The sequence below is a fragment of the Larimichthys crocea genome, chromosome XV (assembly GCF_000972845.2).
Source record: "Larimichthys crocea isolate SSNF chromosome XV, L_crocea_2.0, whole genome shotgun sequence".
Classification (NCBI taxonomy): Eukaryota; Metazoa; Chordata; class Actinopteri; family Sciaenidae; genus Larimichthys; species Larimichthys crocea.
This window is the reverse complement of record NC_040025.1, coordinates 12965223-12985996: the sequence shown is the minus strand read 5'-3', so window position 1 is coordinate 12985996 and position 20774 is coordinate 12965223. Positions and strand designations below refer to the sequence as shown.

General features: G+C 43.2%; 1 protein-coding gene across 6 annotated transcripts in view; it reads left to right on the top strand.

Moving 5' to 3' along the window:
• The first annotated feature begins 229 nt into the window (after window positions 1-229).
• Window positions 230-20774, top strand: part of rgs19 (regulator of G protein signaling 19) — a 41111-nt gene continuing 20566 nt past the window's right edge. The window contains exons 1-2 of one of the 6 annotated variants that reach the window (XM_019260173.2): window positions 256-389; window positions 7836-7946. In XM_019260173.2, the coding sequence (XP_019115718.1) occupies window positions 7932-7946 (15 nt within the window). In that variant the 5' untranslated portion in view covers window positions 256-389; window positions 7836-7931. Of the gene's footprint in view, window positions 519-7835; window positions 7947-8031; window positions 8121-10128; window positions 10325-20774 lie in introns of those variants that run through there. The other 5 variants (XM_019260174.2, XM_027288402.1, XM_019260171.2 and 2 more) reach the window with 5 other exon arrangements.

The window sequence follows — 20774 nt, the reverse complement described above, 5'->3', positions numbered from 1 at the left end:
TTTCTGTGATCTCTCTCTCTCTCTCACTCACACACACACACACACACACACACACACACACACACACTTTCTCTCTCTCTCTGGGAAAAAACCGAGCAGGAGGAGAGCAGCAGAAGGGGGGAGGAGGCGGACTCCTTCTTCTCCTTCTTCTTGTTCCGATACAGCGGCGGCGGCGGCGGCGGCTGCAGGATATTTAGAAAAAGAAATACAAAAAAAAAAAAAAAAAAAAAAAAAATCCACCCCCCCTCCTCCTCCTCCTCCACCTCCTCCTCCTCCTCCCCGGTGCGGAGCGGCAGAGGAAGGAAGAGAGAGAGAGAGAGAAAGCCACACGGATGTGCCTCCGAAAGCGCAGCGGATACCGCCCTCCGGACCTTATTAATGCCAAGATTGTGAGTATCTGATCGGCCGCTGAAGCGGGTCTGACCGCGGGGAGGGGAGGACAGGGCTGCCGGTCCCCCCCTCCTGGTCTCCAGTCAGCGGCGGGGCTTTTCCTCGCTCCGCGGTGTGTTGAGGAAAAGGTCGGTCTCCGTGATCCCCCACCCACCCCTCCTCCTCCTCCTCCTCCTCCTCCCTCTCTCTCCTCCTTCCTCTCCTTCTTTCCTTTCTCGCCTCCTTGTTTCCTTCCTTGAAGAACAGAAGTAGTCGAGTCTCTTTTCTGTAAACGCTTTTCTTCTTAATGACACCAGAGACGAAAAAGAAGGAGGGTCTTACTTCCTTTTCTGTTTGCTCACTTTCCTGTGTGTCTTCATTTAAAGTTTCTCACCTGAAAAAGGTGGAAAACTACACAGGTGAGAACACAGGTAGAGCCATACAGGTGTCAATTTTTAGTTTTAGTTTGCGTTAACGCGATAAATCCGCAACAAGTTCAAGTTTGTTTTACTTTACACGCCAATTTCCGTCAAATAGCAAACTGCGCTTACGCCTGAGTCGCATCGCGGATCCGAAAATGGAGGGAAAACTAGCTTTTGGCTGTTTAGCGTTTGGTGTTCTCACCTGTACAGGTGTCAAATTTAGCTTTAGTTTGATTTTAGTTTTGCGTTAACGTGGTAAATCCGCAACAAGTTCTTGCTTTTGTTTTTTACAGTTTGTTTTACTTCAAATAGCAAACTGCGCTTACGCCTGAGTCGCATCGCGGATCCGAAAATGGAGGGAAAACTAGCTTTTGGCTGTTTAGCTAGTTCGCTAAACAGCGTTTAGTGTTTGGTGTTCTCACCTGTACAGGTGTCAAATTTAGCTTTAGTTTGATTTTACTTTTTAGTTTTGCGTTAACGCGATAAATCCGCAACAAGTTCTTGTTTTTTTTCTTTACAGTTTGTTTTACTTTACGTGCCAATTTCCGTCAAATAGCAAACTGCGCTTACGCCTGAGTCGCATCGCGGATCCGAAAATGGAGGGAAAACTAGCTTTTGGATGTTTAGCTAGCTTGCTAAACAGCGTTTAGTGTTTGCTGTTCTCACCTGTACAGGTCTACAGGTGAGAACACCATAGAGGTGTCAAATGTAGCTTTAGTTTGATTTTAGTTTTAGTTTTGCGTTAACGTGATAAATCCGCAAGAAGTTCTTGTTTGTTTTTCCTTACAGTTTGTTTTACTTTACGCGTCAATTTCCGTCAAATAGCAAACTGCGCTTACGCCTGAGTCGCATCGCGGATCCGAAATGGAGAACTAGCTTTTGGCTGTTAAATTTAGGTGTCAAATTTAGCTTTACAGTCGTCCCTCTCTATAACGCGGTTCACTTTTCACAAGTGTGTGGTTAGGGGTTTTACGGCCTTAAAACATGTATAATAATTGTAAAACTCACTTCGCGGATTTTGTTTATTGCGGGTTATTTTTAGAACGTATCCCCCGCGATAAACGAGGGACCACTGTAGTTTGATTTTAGTTTTTAGTTTTGCGTTAACGCGATAAATCCGCAACAAGTTCTTGTTTTGTTTTTTCACAGTTTGTTTTACTTTAGATAGCAATTATCTAGCATGAGAGGTAGCTTCTGGTGTTGGGCGCTAACCTCAATGCAGTACAGATTTTAATAGATGTTGCCTTCTTAGCTAGTGAGTTTGTTAGCTTACGAGATAGCTGTTTTTTTAGCATGAGAGGTAGCTTTTGGTGCTAGTTGTTGTGGAGAGATTGCTGAAGTCAAAGGTCAATGGTGAGGTCAGGAAGGAAGAAAGTGTTCAGGAGCCTCTGATGTCTTATGCTGTGTTATTTATCGACGCTTGGCCAGGGAGAATTAGAGACACTCTCAAAGTTCATCAGAAGTGCCTGAGTCGGTCTCACATTCTGCCCAACTCATCCTGGTGGATCGACTTTAAACTTTAACTTTTTTATAGATGTTGCCTTCTTAGCTAGTGAGTTTACTAGCGTGTGACATAGCAATTATCTAGCATGAGAGGTAGCTTTTGGTGCTAGTCAGTTTGCTAGCTTGCGAGACAGCAATTTCCCAGCACGCGAGGTAGCTTCTGGTGCTGGGTGCTAACCTCAGCGTGGTACAGATTTTTATAGATGTTGCCTTCTTAGCTGGTGAGTTTGCCAACTTGGGGGATAGCAATTTGCTAGCTTGCGACGTAGCTCCTGATGCTAACCCCAGTGACCTGCAAAGGAATCCTGCATGCAGGACTGACTCTGCTCCAATGCTTCAGTTTTCACCAATCATTAAGCAAGTGTTCGGCTTTGTGCAACACTAGCTGGTAACATCAGGTAACGTTGAGTCATTCGAGATGAATGAATTATGGTTTGATTGCAGCCTTTATTACCTGTGTCACCACAGAGTCAGCTGGGAGGTTTGTCTGTCATGTTAATATGTATTTAAATACCAACAGACTGAGATTTGTCATCTTTTTGAAACAAATTCTCATCAATAAACATTTTCCTTGCGTTGATCTCTGGTTGGTTGACATTAGGGATTGGAGTTTTGAGATTTTCCCTCCTTTTGTTTGCATTTGTTCTCAGGATGAGTGAAGGTATTGATTTCCTCATACTGGAATGCTCCAGTACTGATTGGGATTTGGAAAGGTAGCACGAGGCCAGAGATTGTTGCGGCACTAAAACCTAGGTCAGGGGCCTGCTGCAACTTGCATGTTCTTTGGTACTTTGGTGGTTAACAAATAACACCAGCAACTTTTAGCTGCCATGCGAGGAAGATGCTATCGACTCTTGTTACGGTACTGACGTTTTTCGGAAACTTAGCATGCCTTTAAGAAACAGTCTTGTTTTATCCGTCTTGCTCTCGAGCATATGGCAAAGTGTGCAAAGGTTTTTTGTCTGCATCCTCCAACGGCACCCAGCTTAACTCCGCAAAAAATTGAATTGCTCGCTTGCGCTTCAGTTCATAGATTTGTCTTTAGCCGCCGCCATTTCCACACATGGTGCGTCTGACCGGTATTGCGCATGCGCAGTTGAATGCATCAGCTACTGTTGACCGATTTGGCTGATTGACAAAAACAAGTGCCGTAATATTGATATCTATATATTATTTGAATTTCAAGTCGGACATAAAAACATTTTCAAAAATCATTGTGCAAGGTTGCAACCCTCGCAATGAAGATCTAACAGCTGAAAATCTAGAATATAACTGAGGTCTTCATGTTGTAGCAATCCATCATATCACTTTTTACAGAAAAGGTGTCAGTAATCGCTGTTCCTCACAGGACTACGAGTGCATACATTTTTAACGTGGGACCCCAAACTCCTGTTCTCCAAAGAGATTCAACCCTTCAACCTAAAATGTTCAACACATTAAAAAAGCTCCAGCTGAAGACAGTGTAGGTAAAGTAAAGGTGCTTTACCTTGACTGTCTTTGTGGTTTGAGTTTATCTTGACCTTGCTGTACTTGATGGTGTGTTTATGTATAAACTGACACTATGAAGCTCCTACATGCTACTCCTACAGCAGTCCAGCAGTATAGTCTTATTGTATACATTCTCTCGTGTAGCACACGCTGAGTATAAACTACAACTTTAAAAATCCTGTTGGGACTTGTAGGATTCTTATATAATTCCTATCTATGACCATATAAGGTGTGGCCTCTGGTGAGGCGCTCTTAAGAGGAAGAGACACAAAAAAGCAGAAATGAATGTGCGGTTGTGTTAATGTACGCTTAATTTGAACAGAGACTGTGTTTTACAACTCGTTGTGTAGTAAATTCCTTCTGGTGAATCATACTCGATGGCCTCAGGTGGAGGTATTGCACAGGAAGGTGCTTTCAACATCAAAAGGTGGAAGGAGTTATCAGACGTGTCACTTTATTTTGAAAGTCTTTGCATTGCTTCCCCGTTTTCTACGTGGTGTGTCCGAGCATGTGGAGCTGCTGTCTATCGGATGTCAACATCCAGCTCCTTTTCTATCCTCGTGTTTGGGGGTTCTTTCCTGTAGCCGCTTTGAATTACACCTAAAAAAAAAACAACAACTCTCGAAAGAGAAGTGAGATTTGTTTGTGGATGCTCTCGTTCACGTGACTCACTCCGAGCTGAAAGAGGAAAAGTTTAATCAAACACACTTGGTGTGAAAGCGCCCTCAGAAATCACGAGCGTGCACATTCCTCCTCTATATGATCTGTCCTTTATTTCATTCTTTTTAACCCAAAGCAGCCCATGTATACCGCATCGCCATGGAAACCCTTATCAACAGTATCAGCTTTCAGAAAAAGGAACTCTGTGGCTAATTTTGGGTCCTGACCCCGAGATTAAGAAACATACCACCTCTATGATACTGACTTCTACCCATCAGAAGTCGAGAAGTTTTCTTTCCTACTTCTTGTTGCCAGAACACACTTCCTCTTCCTGTCTTTCTTCATTGTGTCTGTTCCTTGCTTCCTCTTTTTTTTAAGTTGGTCATCGTCTTCCCTTCCTGCGCCTCTCTCGCGATTTGTTTCCCCCTTTGTTCTTTCTTTCAGCCTCTTATTGTTTCTCTCTCTTTTTTTTTTTTTACTGTATTGAAATGTGTGTGTGTGTGTTATGCATGTGGTTGCTGTTCTCACAAGTGTATGTCATTGTCAACTTGTGCTACAAGTGTCTGGTGGTTTTCCTGGTCACTCTTTGATGTTTTAAGCCCATAAAAATCCAAACCAGCATTTCCATCACTGATGTCAGATCAAATGCAGGAACCTAAAAAAAACCTGCCTTATTTTTAGTTTTGACCGCCACACATTTTTGAGGTTCCACTGGGATTTTGAAAGAATCACATGAAGCGGTCAGAGAGTTTTCTCAGCCCGTAGAGGACCATGTCATTCTTGGAATAGTATGAGCTCAACAAAAAGTCACCAAAACTGGAGTTACAAGTGATGTGCTGTTTGTTCTGTAGAATATTCAACAAACCAAACAGTGCAATTAAAGCTGCAGGAAGTGTCATTATTATTGATTATCTGGTCTATGTAACTGAAGTTGGAGTAATTTGGCAAAATAAAATACAAATAAATGCTTGTACCCATCCACTAACGTTATCTGAATATTAGGAGTTGGTACATGAAGCGAGCAGTAGCCGGCGCCAATTCTCAGAAGAAGAGGCCGCGACAAGAAAGCGCGCCGGGATGTACAGGATGTAATCAGACATCACGGATGGATTATAGAGAGGAGACTGTCGGAGCGGAAACAGCTGAACAGTCATGTGATTTAAATGTTCGCTACATCAGTACTTATTCTACTTATCATAAATGTTTCCATCTACCATTAAGAGCATTAACTTTTTTTAGAAGAACGCAAACTCTTCTAAGTTCATGGAAACAGGTACTGATGCTTGAAATATGACCGTAAAACGCTGAAAACTGATCGTCAGTTATTTTGATGTCACGTGTTGTCTGGCTGTAAATCCTGGCAGGTTTGTTTGTATTTGGATTACATATGCAGTTACACATATCAGATTCATTTTTCAACCTGGCCTAAATCGGATCTGAAAATACAACAAATACATCAGCCTGGCCGATAAGATCAGCCGCAACGGCATGCTCGTCAGCCAAAAAGTAACAAAATTTGGGGACTTTTTTGTATGTCTCACCTCTTTATCCCTGGTTTCCTGTATGTCTCTTCACTATCAACTTCCAATAAATGCAAAAGAAACAAAAACTGTAGTAGTGACGTCCTTTATGGGCAAATCTGAGCAATACAGGAAATGTATGAGGCCACTCACAGTGGTGAAAATACCCACAAGTTAAAAGATATTTGAATGAGCCGAGTCACACTTTGTTTATGAGACATTAATGTGAAATTTGAACAAACAGTGAATCTCTGTCTATGAAGTCTTGTTTGACTGCCACACTTGTCAGGTTAGAGGCCAGAGTGCCTAAATTAGTCTCTTCTGTTTATCCAATATGACTTCTTAGCGTCATTAGCTTTCCTTATTGAAACTAATTGCCACTAATCTCTGTCTCATGGTTTCTATTTGGAATTGAAGTTACTCACTTCAGAAGGATTTCAAAGAAAAATGAGCTCTAGAGGTGAACGTCCGAAGGGCAGCCACATTGCAAGAAGCTCACAACTCTTAAAGTTTTTCAACACGCATTGTTTTCTTATGTCAACATCTGGAACTTGACTTGTTTGATTTGGGGTTTGAACTGTATTTTCTGTAGTTGTTCAGCCTGGTATGGTTCAATATACGCTGATTAGCTAACCCTGGGATAGTCAAAGGTTTACTAGTGTTGTCAACACGTTGGATTGGTCCTTGCTTAGACCTGGTTTTAGTCCAATATTTGGTGGTGTTTTAGGCCTGGTGGTTTGGTCCACAGTGAACTGTTGTGAAAGTCTAGGATTAGACCTGCATTCACTGGAGTTTTACTACTGGTTTGGCCCATGATGAACTGGTGTCTAAGCCCCATTTTGGTCCAGTATTCATTGGGGTTTACTCCTGATTAAGTCCAGTAGGAACAAGTGTTAAAGTCTTGGTTTAGTCTAGTATTTGGTGGTGTTTATGCCTTTGTTTGATCTAGTATGAACTGGTTTTAAAGCCCTGGATTGGTCCAGTGTTGACTGAGATTTTACTCCTGGTTTGGTCCTTTAGACCTGGTTCAGTTTATTATTTGGTGGTGTTTTAGCCCTGGTATGGTCCAGTATTCACTGAGCATTTCGCCATGGTTTGGTCCAGTATTCTGTGGTTTTGCAGCCTTGGTTTTATCTGTTTATGTTATGAATGCACCGAAAATGTCCCATTTCTCCTAAAACTGGTACCTCCAATCCAGAGTACTGATCCAATACAGATCCCTTCTTTTCCTGTCTGCCTAACTGCATGAAATCATTTTTGTATAATGTAACACGAGTGAGCAGCCAGCAGCGAGTTAATGAATTCGAAACACTGAATTTCGCAATGACAGTGATGAAGAATCTGTATTTAATGTGGATCACTCACCTGCGCCGCCCAGTAAAGTCAGCGTGACGACTGTTGCTGATCCAATGGTTCTTCACATTAAAGGGAGACACCTGAGTCAGTGACAGAATTCATTTGTTTCATTTAGTTCACGATGTTTGATGACGGATGATCCATCACTGATGGAAGATCCTTAAAGTGACAATAAAGTTGATGATTGGTACCAACACTCACTATGGCCTTTTTTTCTCTCCTTGTGTGTGTGTGTGTGTGTGTGTGTGTGTGCGTGCTGTTACCTGTGCACACCCATGTTTTTGTGGATAAATGTGCATACCTACATTTTGTCGGTGCTTTTATGTCTACATGTAAATTGTGGTTTCGGTCCTTGACTGCATGTTCTTGTGGGATTTCACAAACACACACTCATGTATGACTGTGTATGTTCATGTGATGCGTTTGTACTGTGCTTCTGTGTGGCATATTTGTGTGAACGCATGTTTGTACGTTTGTGCATTCCTGTGTGTGTGTGTGTGTGTGTGTATTTATAAAGGAGAGGTCCGAGGCAGAAGGGGGGATGACATGCATGTGTCCGGCCTGCTAACATCGCTGACGACTCGCACACTAACCGACTGCCCGCCCTCACAACATGACGGACGTACTGGTAAACCAATCGCACCTCTTCCTCTCTTCACTTGTCTTTTCCTCTGTTCCATCTCTTTATTTCTCTTTGAATTTATTTGTTTCAGTGTCTGGGAAAGGTAATTGCAACATCTAGCAAAGGAACAGGTTGATGAAGATGAGCTGATCTCAGTACAGAATACACCAACAATATTGTGTAGGTGGGAATCTACACATCGAGCTGGAAGGCATGTCTTGAAAAAAAATAATCTCAAAGCGTAATGCTGACAGAACGTGAGCAGTAACTGTCACGAGTCTCGCTCATATCTTCCACCGTTGCCATTGGTTAATGCATCATGGACATTTGGCAAACCTTGAACAGTACTTGAAGCAGCAGTTGGGTCATGACTGATGATATTTCAAGTGTCCACAAGAACACGAATACACAAGACAACAATGCAGTTTGAGAACAGCACAGTGTCCCTGGTTTAGCTGAACCCTCTGTGGACCGGACCAATAAGAAATACAATCTCTTTAACTTTGATTTACTTAATTAGTTCAAACATATATTTGTAGCTTTCAAATGTTGATATTGGTATCAATCTAAAAATCTACTGGACTATACTGTACTTGTCATTTCACTGTTCTTCTCCTCCTCTTGTTCATTCTCCTAAATTAAACTGTCATTTAATTTCCACATGTCACTGCCACAGTTGACTATATATAACCGCTGTCAGCTTGTCTCCCTCATATCTGCCTGTCATTTCTCTCTCTCCCTCTGTTTGCCTTCTATCTTTCCCTCGCGCTTTTTTCCTCTCAGTTTCTCCCCCACTTCTTTTCTTATCTCACTCTCCCCCATTTCTCCCATTCCCTCCACTCTTTTTCCCTCGTCTCATTATCTCTGCCTCTTACCCACTTTCCCTCTCTTTCTCTACTTCTTCCTCCCACACTCCCCCCAAATTCCTTCCCTCTCTCTTTTCCATTACACTCGCCTGTTACGCTCTCATCTTTACTTTCCTACTATCCTTCATTTAAATGTTTCCCTGGAACTACACACATGCTGGTTATGAGTGTACACTGTGTCCAACGGGGCCGGTTGTTTGATGGCGACTTGGTCGAGCGAGGTTCATTGAAGTGATCTTTTTTAAGGTGGTGCATGAACTCCATCTAGATAACGTCCAGTATCAGTGATATTTAAGGTTTATGTTGGAGGTGTTTGACTGGTCTGATTGCAAGATTGGCATCTAGTGGCAGCATGACTTCAGGTTGCATTTCTCCAAAAGTTCATTTTATTTGAACATCTCTACACCATTTAAATAAATTTGACTGATTAAGGACATTGTCTGTTTCTGTATAGTTAGTGAATCAATGCCACCACAACAACCACCACCAGGTTATTGGAGGCATCATTTTCAGGCAAAGGCTTCAGGAAACGCTGACCCATACCTGATGGGTCTGAGCTATTGGCATTAATCTGCTGCTCTTCTTGTTTCTGGAACTTTGCTGCATGGGTTTGCTCCCATTCAGCCACAAGAGCTTTAAGTGAGGTCCAACACTGAAGTTGGGTGATAAGGTCTGGCTCCAGTTCATCCCGTTGGCATTGGATGAGGTTGAGGTCCAGACTTTGTGCAAGGCCACACGAGTTCTTCACGCCAAACTGGGTAAATCATGTCGTTATGAACTTGACTTTGTGCATGTGTCATTTTGAAACAGGAAAGGGACTTCCCCTAAATTTCTGTCCAAGTTATTACTGTATGATGCAGCATTAAGATGAGTGTCTTTGGAACTAAGGGACCCAAACCATGACAACCAGACCCAGACAAAAAAAGTACACTAAAGTATGCAACGTTGCTCTCTGCAAACAGCTACCAAAGAATGTGGAGAGACGTTCTTGTCTGATGCATGGATGCCTGGAGCATATGTGTGTAGCTTCAGGAATTCACAGTCAGATTTGTAAAGTTTGGCGCCGTTGTGAAAGAGAGTGTCGTTGACATGCCTAGACTGGACTCGAGGTGTCGAAGTTTAGAGGAAGAAAGAATGTAAATGCCGGTTTTAGGAGCTTTTCTCTGTAAGCCAACATGGCATGAATAGGCCCACGCAGTCATAACGGATAGGGTTGGGTTAGTGTGTGTGTGGGCGTGTGTGTGTGTGTAGACACCAGGTCTGATTCATCAAGTTTCAGAAAGAAACCAAGAAGCCCTATGTGTCACAATACCTCTGACTCTGTTTCCTGCCTCTCTCTCTTTTTCTCTCTCTCTCTCTCCATCCTTTCCTGTTGCTTTCGCTTCTCTTCCTCCTTTACTGGAGTGAAGTCGTGTTGATTGATGGACCCATCGTAGCTATTAAGAAAAAAAGAAGGACCCATTTGTTCTTTCATTCAGTCGTCCATCGTCGATCCGCCATTGAATCGCCTCGTCTCTGGTGAGCTTTGCCGTTGAGTGGTTTGTGTGTGCTGACAGTTTAATGTGCCGGTTATTAAACAGAGTTTCGTTGCTTTGCCACTTAAAAGTTGTGACTTCATTGCTCAACAGATAGAACAAGGTAGTACCAGGGTTTGTGGTTTAGTTCCTTCTCTGTCTGTACATGTAGTTTAGAAGAATGTGTACCAAACCAAACTCAGATTAGCGTGATTTAACAACCCTCCCTGCGGGTTACGGAGGAAATTCTCAGTTGTCTCTCTGATGAAACTCTTTCAACACCCTCTTAGATAAATGTGAAAATGCATTGTCATCAAGCTTTAGACAAGGCTGTTTTCTCAGTTCCTGAAAAGTAGACATCTTGGGGGTTTTTCTGCATATTTTGGCTGATAAACAACAAAAAAGCTTCAAATCCAGGCAGGCATTGATTCTTGTTTATGGTTTATTTGGATCTACCTCAGCGCATAGTAACAACTTATATCTAAAAAATGAGGGAGAATTATCATGTGTTTACACAATAGATACAATATATTACAATATTACATTAAACTCAAAGGTGCAGCACCTTGTGGGGAGTTTTGGTCCCTTCGAGGATGCTCCAACCTCTGAGGCTGCAGAGTCAGATGCAAGAAATGACAAAAGTCACATTCTTCATTCAGTAATGTTTCTTTTTGCTTATTGTCAGAGCGCAGCTTATTTTACTTAGGAATTAATGTGCCAGTTATTTTCTCCATTTTTGATAATTTTATGGTCTATAAATGATGAAAAAGCCCATGGTGATGTCATGAAAATTTCTAAACCTTTTGCGTAACCTGCTGTCGGAAAGCCAAAGGTTGTGCACTAAATATGACGTGGTCTCTTGGGCTCATGTTCTGCCGATATGTTTTATAGATTCCAATGTAGACAGTAGTAAACAGCATTACCTAGAGACAGGGATGCTGATAAAGGAGCAGAGCTGATGAAAATGGATTTTAGTCACTTTGGAAGAAATGTGTATGTCTAAGTGTTGCCTCTTTTCTTTGGCACTAACCACAGAACTTCCGTATTCCTCCGCATGAGCCCAACTTTATTACACCTCAGATCTGAGTTGCAGAACACAAACTCTCGCAACTTTCTGACCCAAAAGTTGGTCTGTGGCGTAACACAGCCCACACCTCAGCTGGAAGTTCTACAATTAGGAAGAAGGCTGACCCAACGCTGAAAACCTGTATCAAACCCGACCCTCTCCTCAGCAGTGCATGAGTCCCTTATATAACCCCACTTTAAAATGATCTGACCTGTCTGTTTAAGGTCATCTGTAGTCAATAGACTGCTAGTATTGGCATGCAAATGTTGAACTGTTGCCAGAGAATGGTGAACGTGTTGAAGGAATGATCTAACCACTAACCACAGCTGCTGCTGTTTGAAATCTGCATGGGTGCACCTACAGGAAGCGGCAGGTTCACGTTGGGTGTTGCTGCTTTTATCAAACCTGTGAGCTGAGAACAAAAAGACTTGATTCATGTCTCAGATTTGCCTCTCAGAATTTCCCTTGAGGATGGTCAGAGCGCTAAAAAACTCTCAAACTTAACAGTAGCCTTTCTGCGAACACGTGTTTGATGTTGTTTGGTTGATGGAGATCTTCTTGAACTGGGTGTGTTGCAGCTTGTGCAAGTTGTTGCCATTGTGTGTTTGTGTGTGTACCGTAACTTTAAATGCACATGTGCTAACAGTTGTAACTTAATTGTGTATATCTAGTCTGTGTGTGTGTGTGTGTGTGTGTGTGTGTGTCCATATAAGGAGAGGAGATGAATTTTTGGAAGCTGATACGGTTTGCCGGCGCAGCCCTCTGGTGAAAAACCTTGAATATGTCACCACGGCTGGATTTATAGACCCACTGTGTGTGTGTGTGTGTGTGTCTTGTGAAGTAAGACAGTAAGACAGAGTTTGTGTTGAACAGTGCATTAGCGAAGCTTTGGCAGCGTTTAACATGTCAGGGCAGGAGTTCGGAGAACGTCTGCTCCTCCGTAAAACATTTTAGATCCTGGGCGTGACTCACTAAAATTCACCTGTACTGCAACAAACAACAAAACAGAATTCTAAAGAACAGAAACCACACGTTCCACGTCTCTGAGTTCACACAGGGTTCACACTGATACAAACAGAAACACACTGGAACAAGGGTCAGCCAAAGCTGAGTAGATTTACTGTGTAACTGAAGGGAAACAGAGGCAGGAACCCGAGGAACGACAGCTGGGAATTTATTGATTTAAGTCATTAACAGCCACTCATCGCAACACTGAACATAAGATGTTGGCTAAGCAAAGTCTTTCATCGGACGTAGGAGATCAGCAGAATTAAGCAACATTAAAAACAACAGCCTTTTGAAATGTGGCGGAGATGTTGAGTGTGTTTATTCAGTAAAAATAGTTCCAGCGTCTCAGAGATGAACATTTGCTTTTGGACTCTCAGTTGGGCAAACCAAGACTTTGGGTTTTCAGAGCTTTGTGATTGATTTTCAATTGATTAATCTAAAAATAATAATGATTAGCCTTTTTCCCAACACTTACCTGTCGTAGTTTTGAGCAACAAGCAACAAACAGAGCAGGAGAGTGAGCTTTGCTCTGATTCGTCTCTCTAAATTTCCTCTGAGATGGTCAGAGCAGCAAAACATAACCCACTGACCCTTCGTTACAGTTTATTCAAGCTAAAATGACAAATATCATCTGGTGTCAGCGTCTCAGGTATGAACATTTGATCTCTTTCCTGAAGAAAACCTTTTTGGTTGAGCAAACCAAGACTTTGTGTTTTCAGAGGTTTCTGATTGATCAAGTTATCAATATATTTATGTTGCTCTGGCTCACTTCAGACTAACGTGAAATCTGTGGTAGACACACAGGTGTTTCTGATAGACAGGTGTTTGTTCCCGCAACATATAATCACAAAAAAAACATGCAAGGACACGGCAGGCACTTCCTTAGATATGACCTTTTATTCCAGTGAGGTAATAACGCCTGAAGGTAGTACGGTAAGACGATGTGTTATGCAGTGTAGGATGTTGTTACATTTCTTAAGTCCATCCAGTAGCATCGCATGAGTCATATTTGTTGAAAATGTCCTACAACAAAAGAGTGAGCTGAAGTATCTGTGATTAATTGTTACCATGCCATCACAACATTATGTAAAAATTGGTATTTTTGTGATTTATCATCCCCGGTGTCATAGTGCAACACCACAGTTCGTAAATGTGAACAGCTGTACACGTGTATTCATATAACAGCAAAACATCAAGTATCAGCTGATATCACCGACTAGTCCAGCAGCAGTCAGCCCAGCTCGGCGTCTGTCTTTCAGCCTTTTATTTCACCAAGCTCTCACCAACCACTAAAAGTCAGTCCCACATTTACTCTTGTCCGGCGTCTTCTTGCTTTTTTTTAGCTTCCTCCGTCAAAGTCATCTTCAGTCTCTTCGTCTCTGCCATTTAGTGCTGGGTATCGGTACTCGATACTTTTCATGTATCGACCGAAACAACCCGGTACCAAGTAGTATCGAAACTCCGCCTGTCAGACGATACCTGCAGTCTGTTCTTTTTTACCAAGATCAAGAAAAAAATTACTGTTTCTATGGTTTTGCTTGCAGCCAATCACCACAAGCGTTCTTCGATTCAATGCGCCGTGTGATTGGTCCACCAATAGTTTGTATGGCGGTGGAGCGGGTTCAAGCCACGCAAAGTTGGCTGGTTATCATTACGAGATGCCGGTGACATTTACGCAACCGATTGCTTTCTTTACACATGATTAATATCGAATCAAGCTGGAAAAAAGTATCGAATTAAGTACTCAGTTGGTATTGGTATCGAAATTTTTTAAATGATACCCAGCCCTACTGCCATTAGTGATGTCCATAGATGCTGCTGAGCCCGGTTACATCGCCCGCTTGCCCTGGCTCCTGTTCTGGCATAACCGGTGCTCTGGGCACCCTGTCCCTGGCTAAGCTGACTGTCTAACAGCAGCTACATTCAAAGCAGCTTAAGCTTTGTCCAAAAGTTGGTGTTGTGTGACTTACTGCCGTAAAGCATCACGCGTTCAGTTACACAGAGGAAAAAAGAACAACATCACGCAGCGTCGCTTTAAATCAGCAGCTTACAGTTCAGCTGAGTGGTAAAACCTGATTTTTAGACGAAGCAAACAAAACAACATGCAAAGCCTGCAAGTGTTTGCAGTGCAGCGTTCAACAGGAAGACATCGAAACGCAGATGACTAAACGGCTCTCATGACAGATCTGAGTCAGACTCCACTGACGGCTTCACTTCTTCTGGGGAAATAAAAGAATCCGGCGCGGGTTCCTTCTTGTCCTCGCTCGCGTGTCCTCGCTGACCCTCGTTGAAGAGTTGAACTCGTATCTTCCCACATTCAGCAAAAAAAGTGCTACTGTTAACAAAACTCCATAATGTCAAATATTAAACCTCAAACACACACATACTGTAAACGTGCACAGGAGAGCAGCAGGTGGAGTTGTTGCAGTCGTTGCCTGCAGGTGGCGCATGTCGCGATATCTCCGTCTGCAGGTCGAACTACTGCTCAGAACTCAGGGTTCTTCCTCAGGGGAGCATGACTGTGCTCACTGAATGCATGGCAACAGTTGATTTGATTCTATTTGATTTTATGTTTTATATTTTGGCGGTTTGAGAGAAAGCTCGAACAGACGGTCGATTTTTTCATCTTCCTCTCTTTCGTCTCATCTCTCGTCTCTTGATCTGTCATTGTGACCCCCACCTCTCTGTCACACACACACACAACACACACACACACACGTATTAACAGAGGGCTGCTGGCGATCAGGTGGTGAGATTATGCAGCAGTAATCTCTCAGATTAATCTTAAAATGAGCATTTAATTACTTAAACCCGCTGGCAGGTGCAGCGTGTGTGTGTGTACATATGTGTGCATGTGTCTCTGTGTGTGTGCGTGTGTGTGTGTGTGTGTGTTGGTCATTGTACAGCAGCACCCAAAATCTCCGGCAGTGTCTCTCTGAATTTGAATTTCATCTTGCATTATTGGCACGGTGTGCGAGTCCATCTGTGCAGCCGGAGCGGAGCGTCGATGAGAACAAACCGGCGAGATGCAGAGAGGCTCTGTGAAAATGGACCGACTGATTCTGTTTAAAAAGACGCTCAGAACTTTTCACGTTTCCCCGTAAACACACGGAGAACGTGACGAAGTGCTCGACTGACAAACTGTCAGCAGGTAGCCTGTGCCTTTAAGCAAGGCATTTCTATTTCTAACAGTCCAGCTGAGGTTCTTACAGTCCTGTTGTGTGTGTGTGTGTGGTGTGTGTGTGTGTGTGTGGTGTGTGTGTGTGTGTGTGTGTGTAATAGGGCGTTGCGGGAAAACAGCATGTGTGCCCCGTCAACCTCACAGTATAAATAAAGGTTAAAGAAATATTACAGAGACGGCGTAAGATGACAAGGAAGTGAACTACCGTGTGTGTGTGGTGGGTGTGTGGTTTCTAATGTCATCTAGCTTAATCAGATTAACACTCCGACCCAAACACATGCACACACACACACACACACACAACACACCACACACACACCACACACACACACTTGAAATCACGTGGAAAAAAGAGGAAGTGAGAGATCTGCTCAAAGGCAAACATGAGCTTCTTTCTTCTCTTTCTTCTTCTTTCTTTCTTTCTTTCTTTTTTCTTCTTTCTTTCTTTCCCATCTCTACTCTTCTTTCTTTCTTCTTTCTTTCTTTCTTTCTTTCTTTCTTTCTTCATCATCTGTCTCTACTCTTCTTAATTTCTTTCTTTCTTTCTTCTTTCTTTCTTTCTTTCTTTCTGTCTTTTCCCATCTCTACTCTTCTTTCTTTCTTTCTTTCTCTGTCTCTGTACTCTCTTTCTTGCTTTCTTTCTTCCCTCCTTTCTTTCTTTCTTTCTTTCTTGCATTCTTTCTTTCTTTCTTTCTTTCTTTCTTTCTTTCTGTCCTTTTTCTGTCTCTGTACTCTCTTTCTGTCTTTCTTTCTTCTCTCTGTCTGTACTCTTGTTTCTGTTTTCTGTCTTAACTAAACTGGTGATGAACTTCTCTGCTGTATGCATCATCACCCTGGAAAACATGAATTCACCAACACCTCCTTTGTACAGACTTGCCTCGTCTCTCTCTCTCTCTCACACACACACACACACACACACAACACACACACACCACACAGGCAGAAACGTGATAGCTCCGTGTTATAAAAGATGGAGCGGGTGATAAAGAGAGGAAGGGAGTGTTCCTCCGTCTTTGCTCTGGCTGAGCAGTAAACTGTGACATCAGGCAGTGTGCGCTCCTGAAAGTTGTGGTGGTGGTTGTGTGTGTATTGTGTGTGTTTTGGCAGTGAGTACACACACCACTGTAACCTGTCAGCAGCAGCACAGTTGGCTGCCTCGCTCACACATTAACAAGAAACTTTCAGCCTCGCTGCCAGTTTGTCCCAGTGGCAACCACGGTACTGCAGGCTGAAAAGTATTTTCCTCGACCATAAAAAAGAAACTTTCACAGAGTCCACGAGTCCATGTTGGTACTCCTGTCCTGTCCTGCAGGCTGAATGACGCCTGGGTGCTTAAACAAGCCACCTGTAACCACACCCACCTGTCAATCAAAGCGTCCACGCTCTCAATCCTGCATAACTTTAAGCCTTAATATAATGTGAAAAGGTGAGTTTGATATAAATTTCACCCTCAGTACAGTTGTCATGAACGGGGAAATTAGCTACAGAGACCAAAACGTTTTTTGTACCAGGCTGTAAACATGTTTATTCTGCTGTCTAACATGGGGACTTATGGAGACTGACTCACTTCTGGAGCCACCTCAAGTGGACGTTAGAGGAACTGCAGTTTGTGGCACTTTGGTATTGGCTTCATTTTACTGAATCAGAGGTTGTGCTGCTTGGTCTGAACTAGCCGCAGACACTCAGACTGTTTACCAGAGTACTCTCTGTGTACGGGAACCCGACCTTCAGTACAGTGTGACGTCGCTTCTCATCCGTAAGGTCTTTGTTCAGCGTCTGTTGCATCCTCATGCCCACAAACTTCAAACTTCTCCAAAACTGAGCGTGACAACCTTCATACACGCACAGGAAGCAGATCATATGCAGCTTTAAATAGTTTAGGCACATGCGTCTGGTTGTTCGTGTCCCAACAGGAGACCTCAGTCACTGCAGGCAGCATTTTTATTCATAATTCACTCACTGTTAACCAGCACACCGACACACACACACACACACACACACACACACACAGGTCAGCAGACAGACACAGACAGTGACAGCTGGAGGCTGATGTCAGCTGAGCTGTTAGTTCACAGTTTCGAGAAAGTAAAATAACAGACGCATCGAATCTAACGAATAGCATCGACGTGGAATATCCACACACACACACACACACACACTGCACTTTCTGTGCGTGTGCATGTCTGTGTGTGTGTTACACCATGTGCTCATACATGTTACTGTGTGACCATACAGCATGTGTGTGTGTGTGTGTGTGTTGTGTCTTTAACTCTTATCTGCCCCAAACGTTTCCCAGAGCTCGGAGTCTGAGTCTGAGTCTGAGTGTGAGTGTGTGTTGTGTTCTTTGCTTTCTGGTGGACGGAGCTTTAAATAGAATCCATACAACCGGAAGTAGACGTGTAGAAGTTGTGTGTGTTAGTGTGTTATCGCCTTTGTGCGATCTCTCCCTGTGTGTATGGCGATCACAGCTCAATCACATGATGCGTCACATTACCCAGTCTGTCTCCATACCCGCTCTCTTTCACTTCCTCTATTCTCATGCTCTCTCTCTTCTCTCTCTCTTCTCTCTTCTGTTCTTCCAACCTCTCCTAAATTTGTAAATCTTCTGCTCCTCTTTTGCTCTCTTTCTTTTACCTCTCTCCGTCTCTTGACTTTTCATTCCTCACTACATTTGTTTACATTTTTTTAAGCCCCTGACCCCGCAGCTTTTGTTTCCATCGAGATCCCGTCCTTTTCCAGATCGCAGTTTGAGAAGAGAATAGAGACTGCCAACAAAACTGAATCGTTCTATTGGCAAACATTTCCTATTTGATGGGTGGTTCATGTTCTGCCTGTAGAAACCTCAAAGCAGACGTTGCTCATGTGTAAACCCACATTGATGTTAATCATTATGGCCGTTTTGCCTTTTTGCTTTTTTTCGGAGCCAGAAGTGACCTTGTACAAATATGTTTCTGAAAACATCTGAGGAGAGAAACAGTCCATGCATTACATCATTATAAAAACGAACATCATGCGTGTGGAAGAAGACTTGAAACTAGAGGTCGAGAACTTTAAACTCACGAGGAAACAAGTGAGAAGCAGGATCACTCCCCATACGTAAGACACTCTACAGTTTTATTTTTGCAGCCAGTGAAGCTGCCCCCTGCTGGCCCTTAGAAGGAATTCAGCTTTAAGACACTTTCATAGTGGCTTCACTTCACACACCTGGACGCTCTGTCCACAGTCAGTGCTCATAACTTCATACTCTTTCTCCACCCACCTCCTCCTGTCTCAGTTACAATTGTTATATTAGCACGTCTGTTTCAAAGAGACAGCACTTCCTAATCAGATGTAAAGACTGTCTGGCAGGAAAGAGACGAAAGAAGTTCATAAAATCTAAATTTTAAGTTATTAAAAAAAGCCAGTGGAGAATATTTATCATTTCACTTCAGCTTAAACTCGATAATCCTCAAACATGCTACGTGTAGCATTTCAAAAACATGGCACACACATGATTCCATATTAACCGTGCTCCCTCGGTGTGATTACTGTAAACAAAACGTGATCATGTGAAGAACGTTTTTAGCCTCTGACAGCAGCCGTGTGGCTGCAGCTCAAGTTCTCCTCTCAGAAACACTTCTATATGTTGACAGTTCTCTTCTTCTCCATCGTCCTGCATGTTGTCAAGATTAAACCCTTCGTGTCCGTTAGATGTGGCTTGTGGCTCCTGACAGACCTGAAAATAATCTATTGTTAATAAAAGCTGACGAGTCCAGAAAACTAAAAATGAAGTTGTGAAGTAACTCCCTCTTAATGACCCTCCAGATTTGTCCTGTGACTCCTTAGAAGGGGTCCAAGCCAGTTGGGAACCACTAAACTCCTTAACAGTATATAAAGTAGTTAGAAATGCAGTGGCTCCACCTGCTGCAACTAAAAAAACTTCTTCCTCCAACAATTCAGGAGACATGACAGTATCTCTCTCTCTCTGTCCTCGCAGTACACAGGTCCGATCCGGCCGAGCGAGGGGGCGAGCTGGCCATGGGGGAGGTCGAAGCGAGACCTCTGCACTGAGCGGGACGGAGGGGGGCGGGCCATGACCACTACCCAGAATTCCCAACGGCCCAACCGCTGCTGCTTCTGCTGGTGCTGCTGTTGCAGCTGCTCATGGTAGGAGACACACAACACCACACACACACATTGTATTTACACAGACAAGTACACACACAAAACCAACACTTGCACATGTGCACTGCTGATGCGAGCAAACACACGCCGGCCGGGCGGCTCTGTGGAAGTGCTGCGGTCCCTGTTAACACAGCTGTAAAAGACAACACAGCTGCCTTATCAGAGTTTCAGTGCTCGGCCACATCTGCGAGGCCGAGCCTCGACAACTTATCGTGTCGTGTCAGTAAAACTTCAGCTGTCTGTGTCACCAGCGCTGTCTGCTTCCTTTTTATCCGTTTATTAACAACAATGAAACAATGATGAAGTTTTAGTTTCGTTCGAGACGGACGGCTCCGTGTTGAGTTGTTTAGTTCTGCCTCGTCCTCTGCTGAATAAGAGATTATGCTGGCAGTTTTAAGCGGAGTCATAATAATAACAAAAAATTAATTTATTTGTGGAGCACTTATCTAAACAAGGTTGCGCAGAGTGCTTGTGCGTTGCCGTAGTCAAAGCATGAAAAGACAAATCCTTTCTAAGTCAGGGGAAAGACAAAGCTGACTTCACTTTGTCACATTCTTCAGTTTAACGAGACTGAAGTTCTGCCTGTGGACTGATGAATGGTTGTAAATGTTTTTGCCGGGTGAAACTGGGGCAAAGATGAAACATGCTGTCTCATCTGAGTTCAGCGCAGAAAAGTTACAAGTCATCCAGTTAAGCACTCCATTAAGCTGCTCAGACGGCTATCGGTAAAGGACAAGCAGAGAGTGTATCGTCAGCGTAACAGCGCACGCAAACCTCGATACCATGACTGATATTGATTCCGAATGGGATATAAAAAAAAGGGGGACTAAGAACCAGAGCCCTGTGGCACCTCGCACATCAGTGGAGCGAAGACGACACAGGAAATTGCTCTATTTAGGAGCTACGACTCAAACCATTCAAGCACAGTTCCAGACTTACCCAACACGGATGTCGTCTATAGAATTATTGTTACGATCAATGGTGTCAAATGCAGAATCGAGGTCAAGGCACAATAAAGTAGAACAACATCAGAAC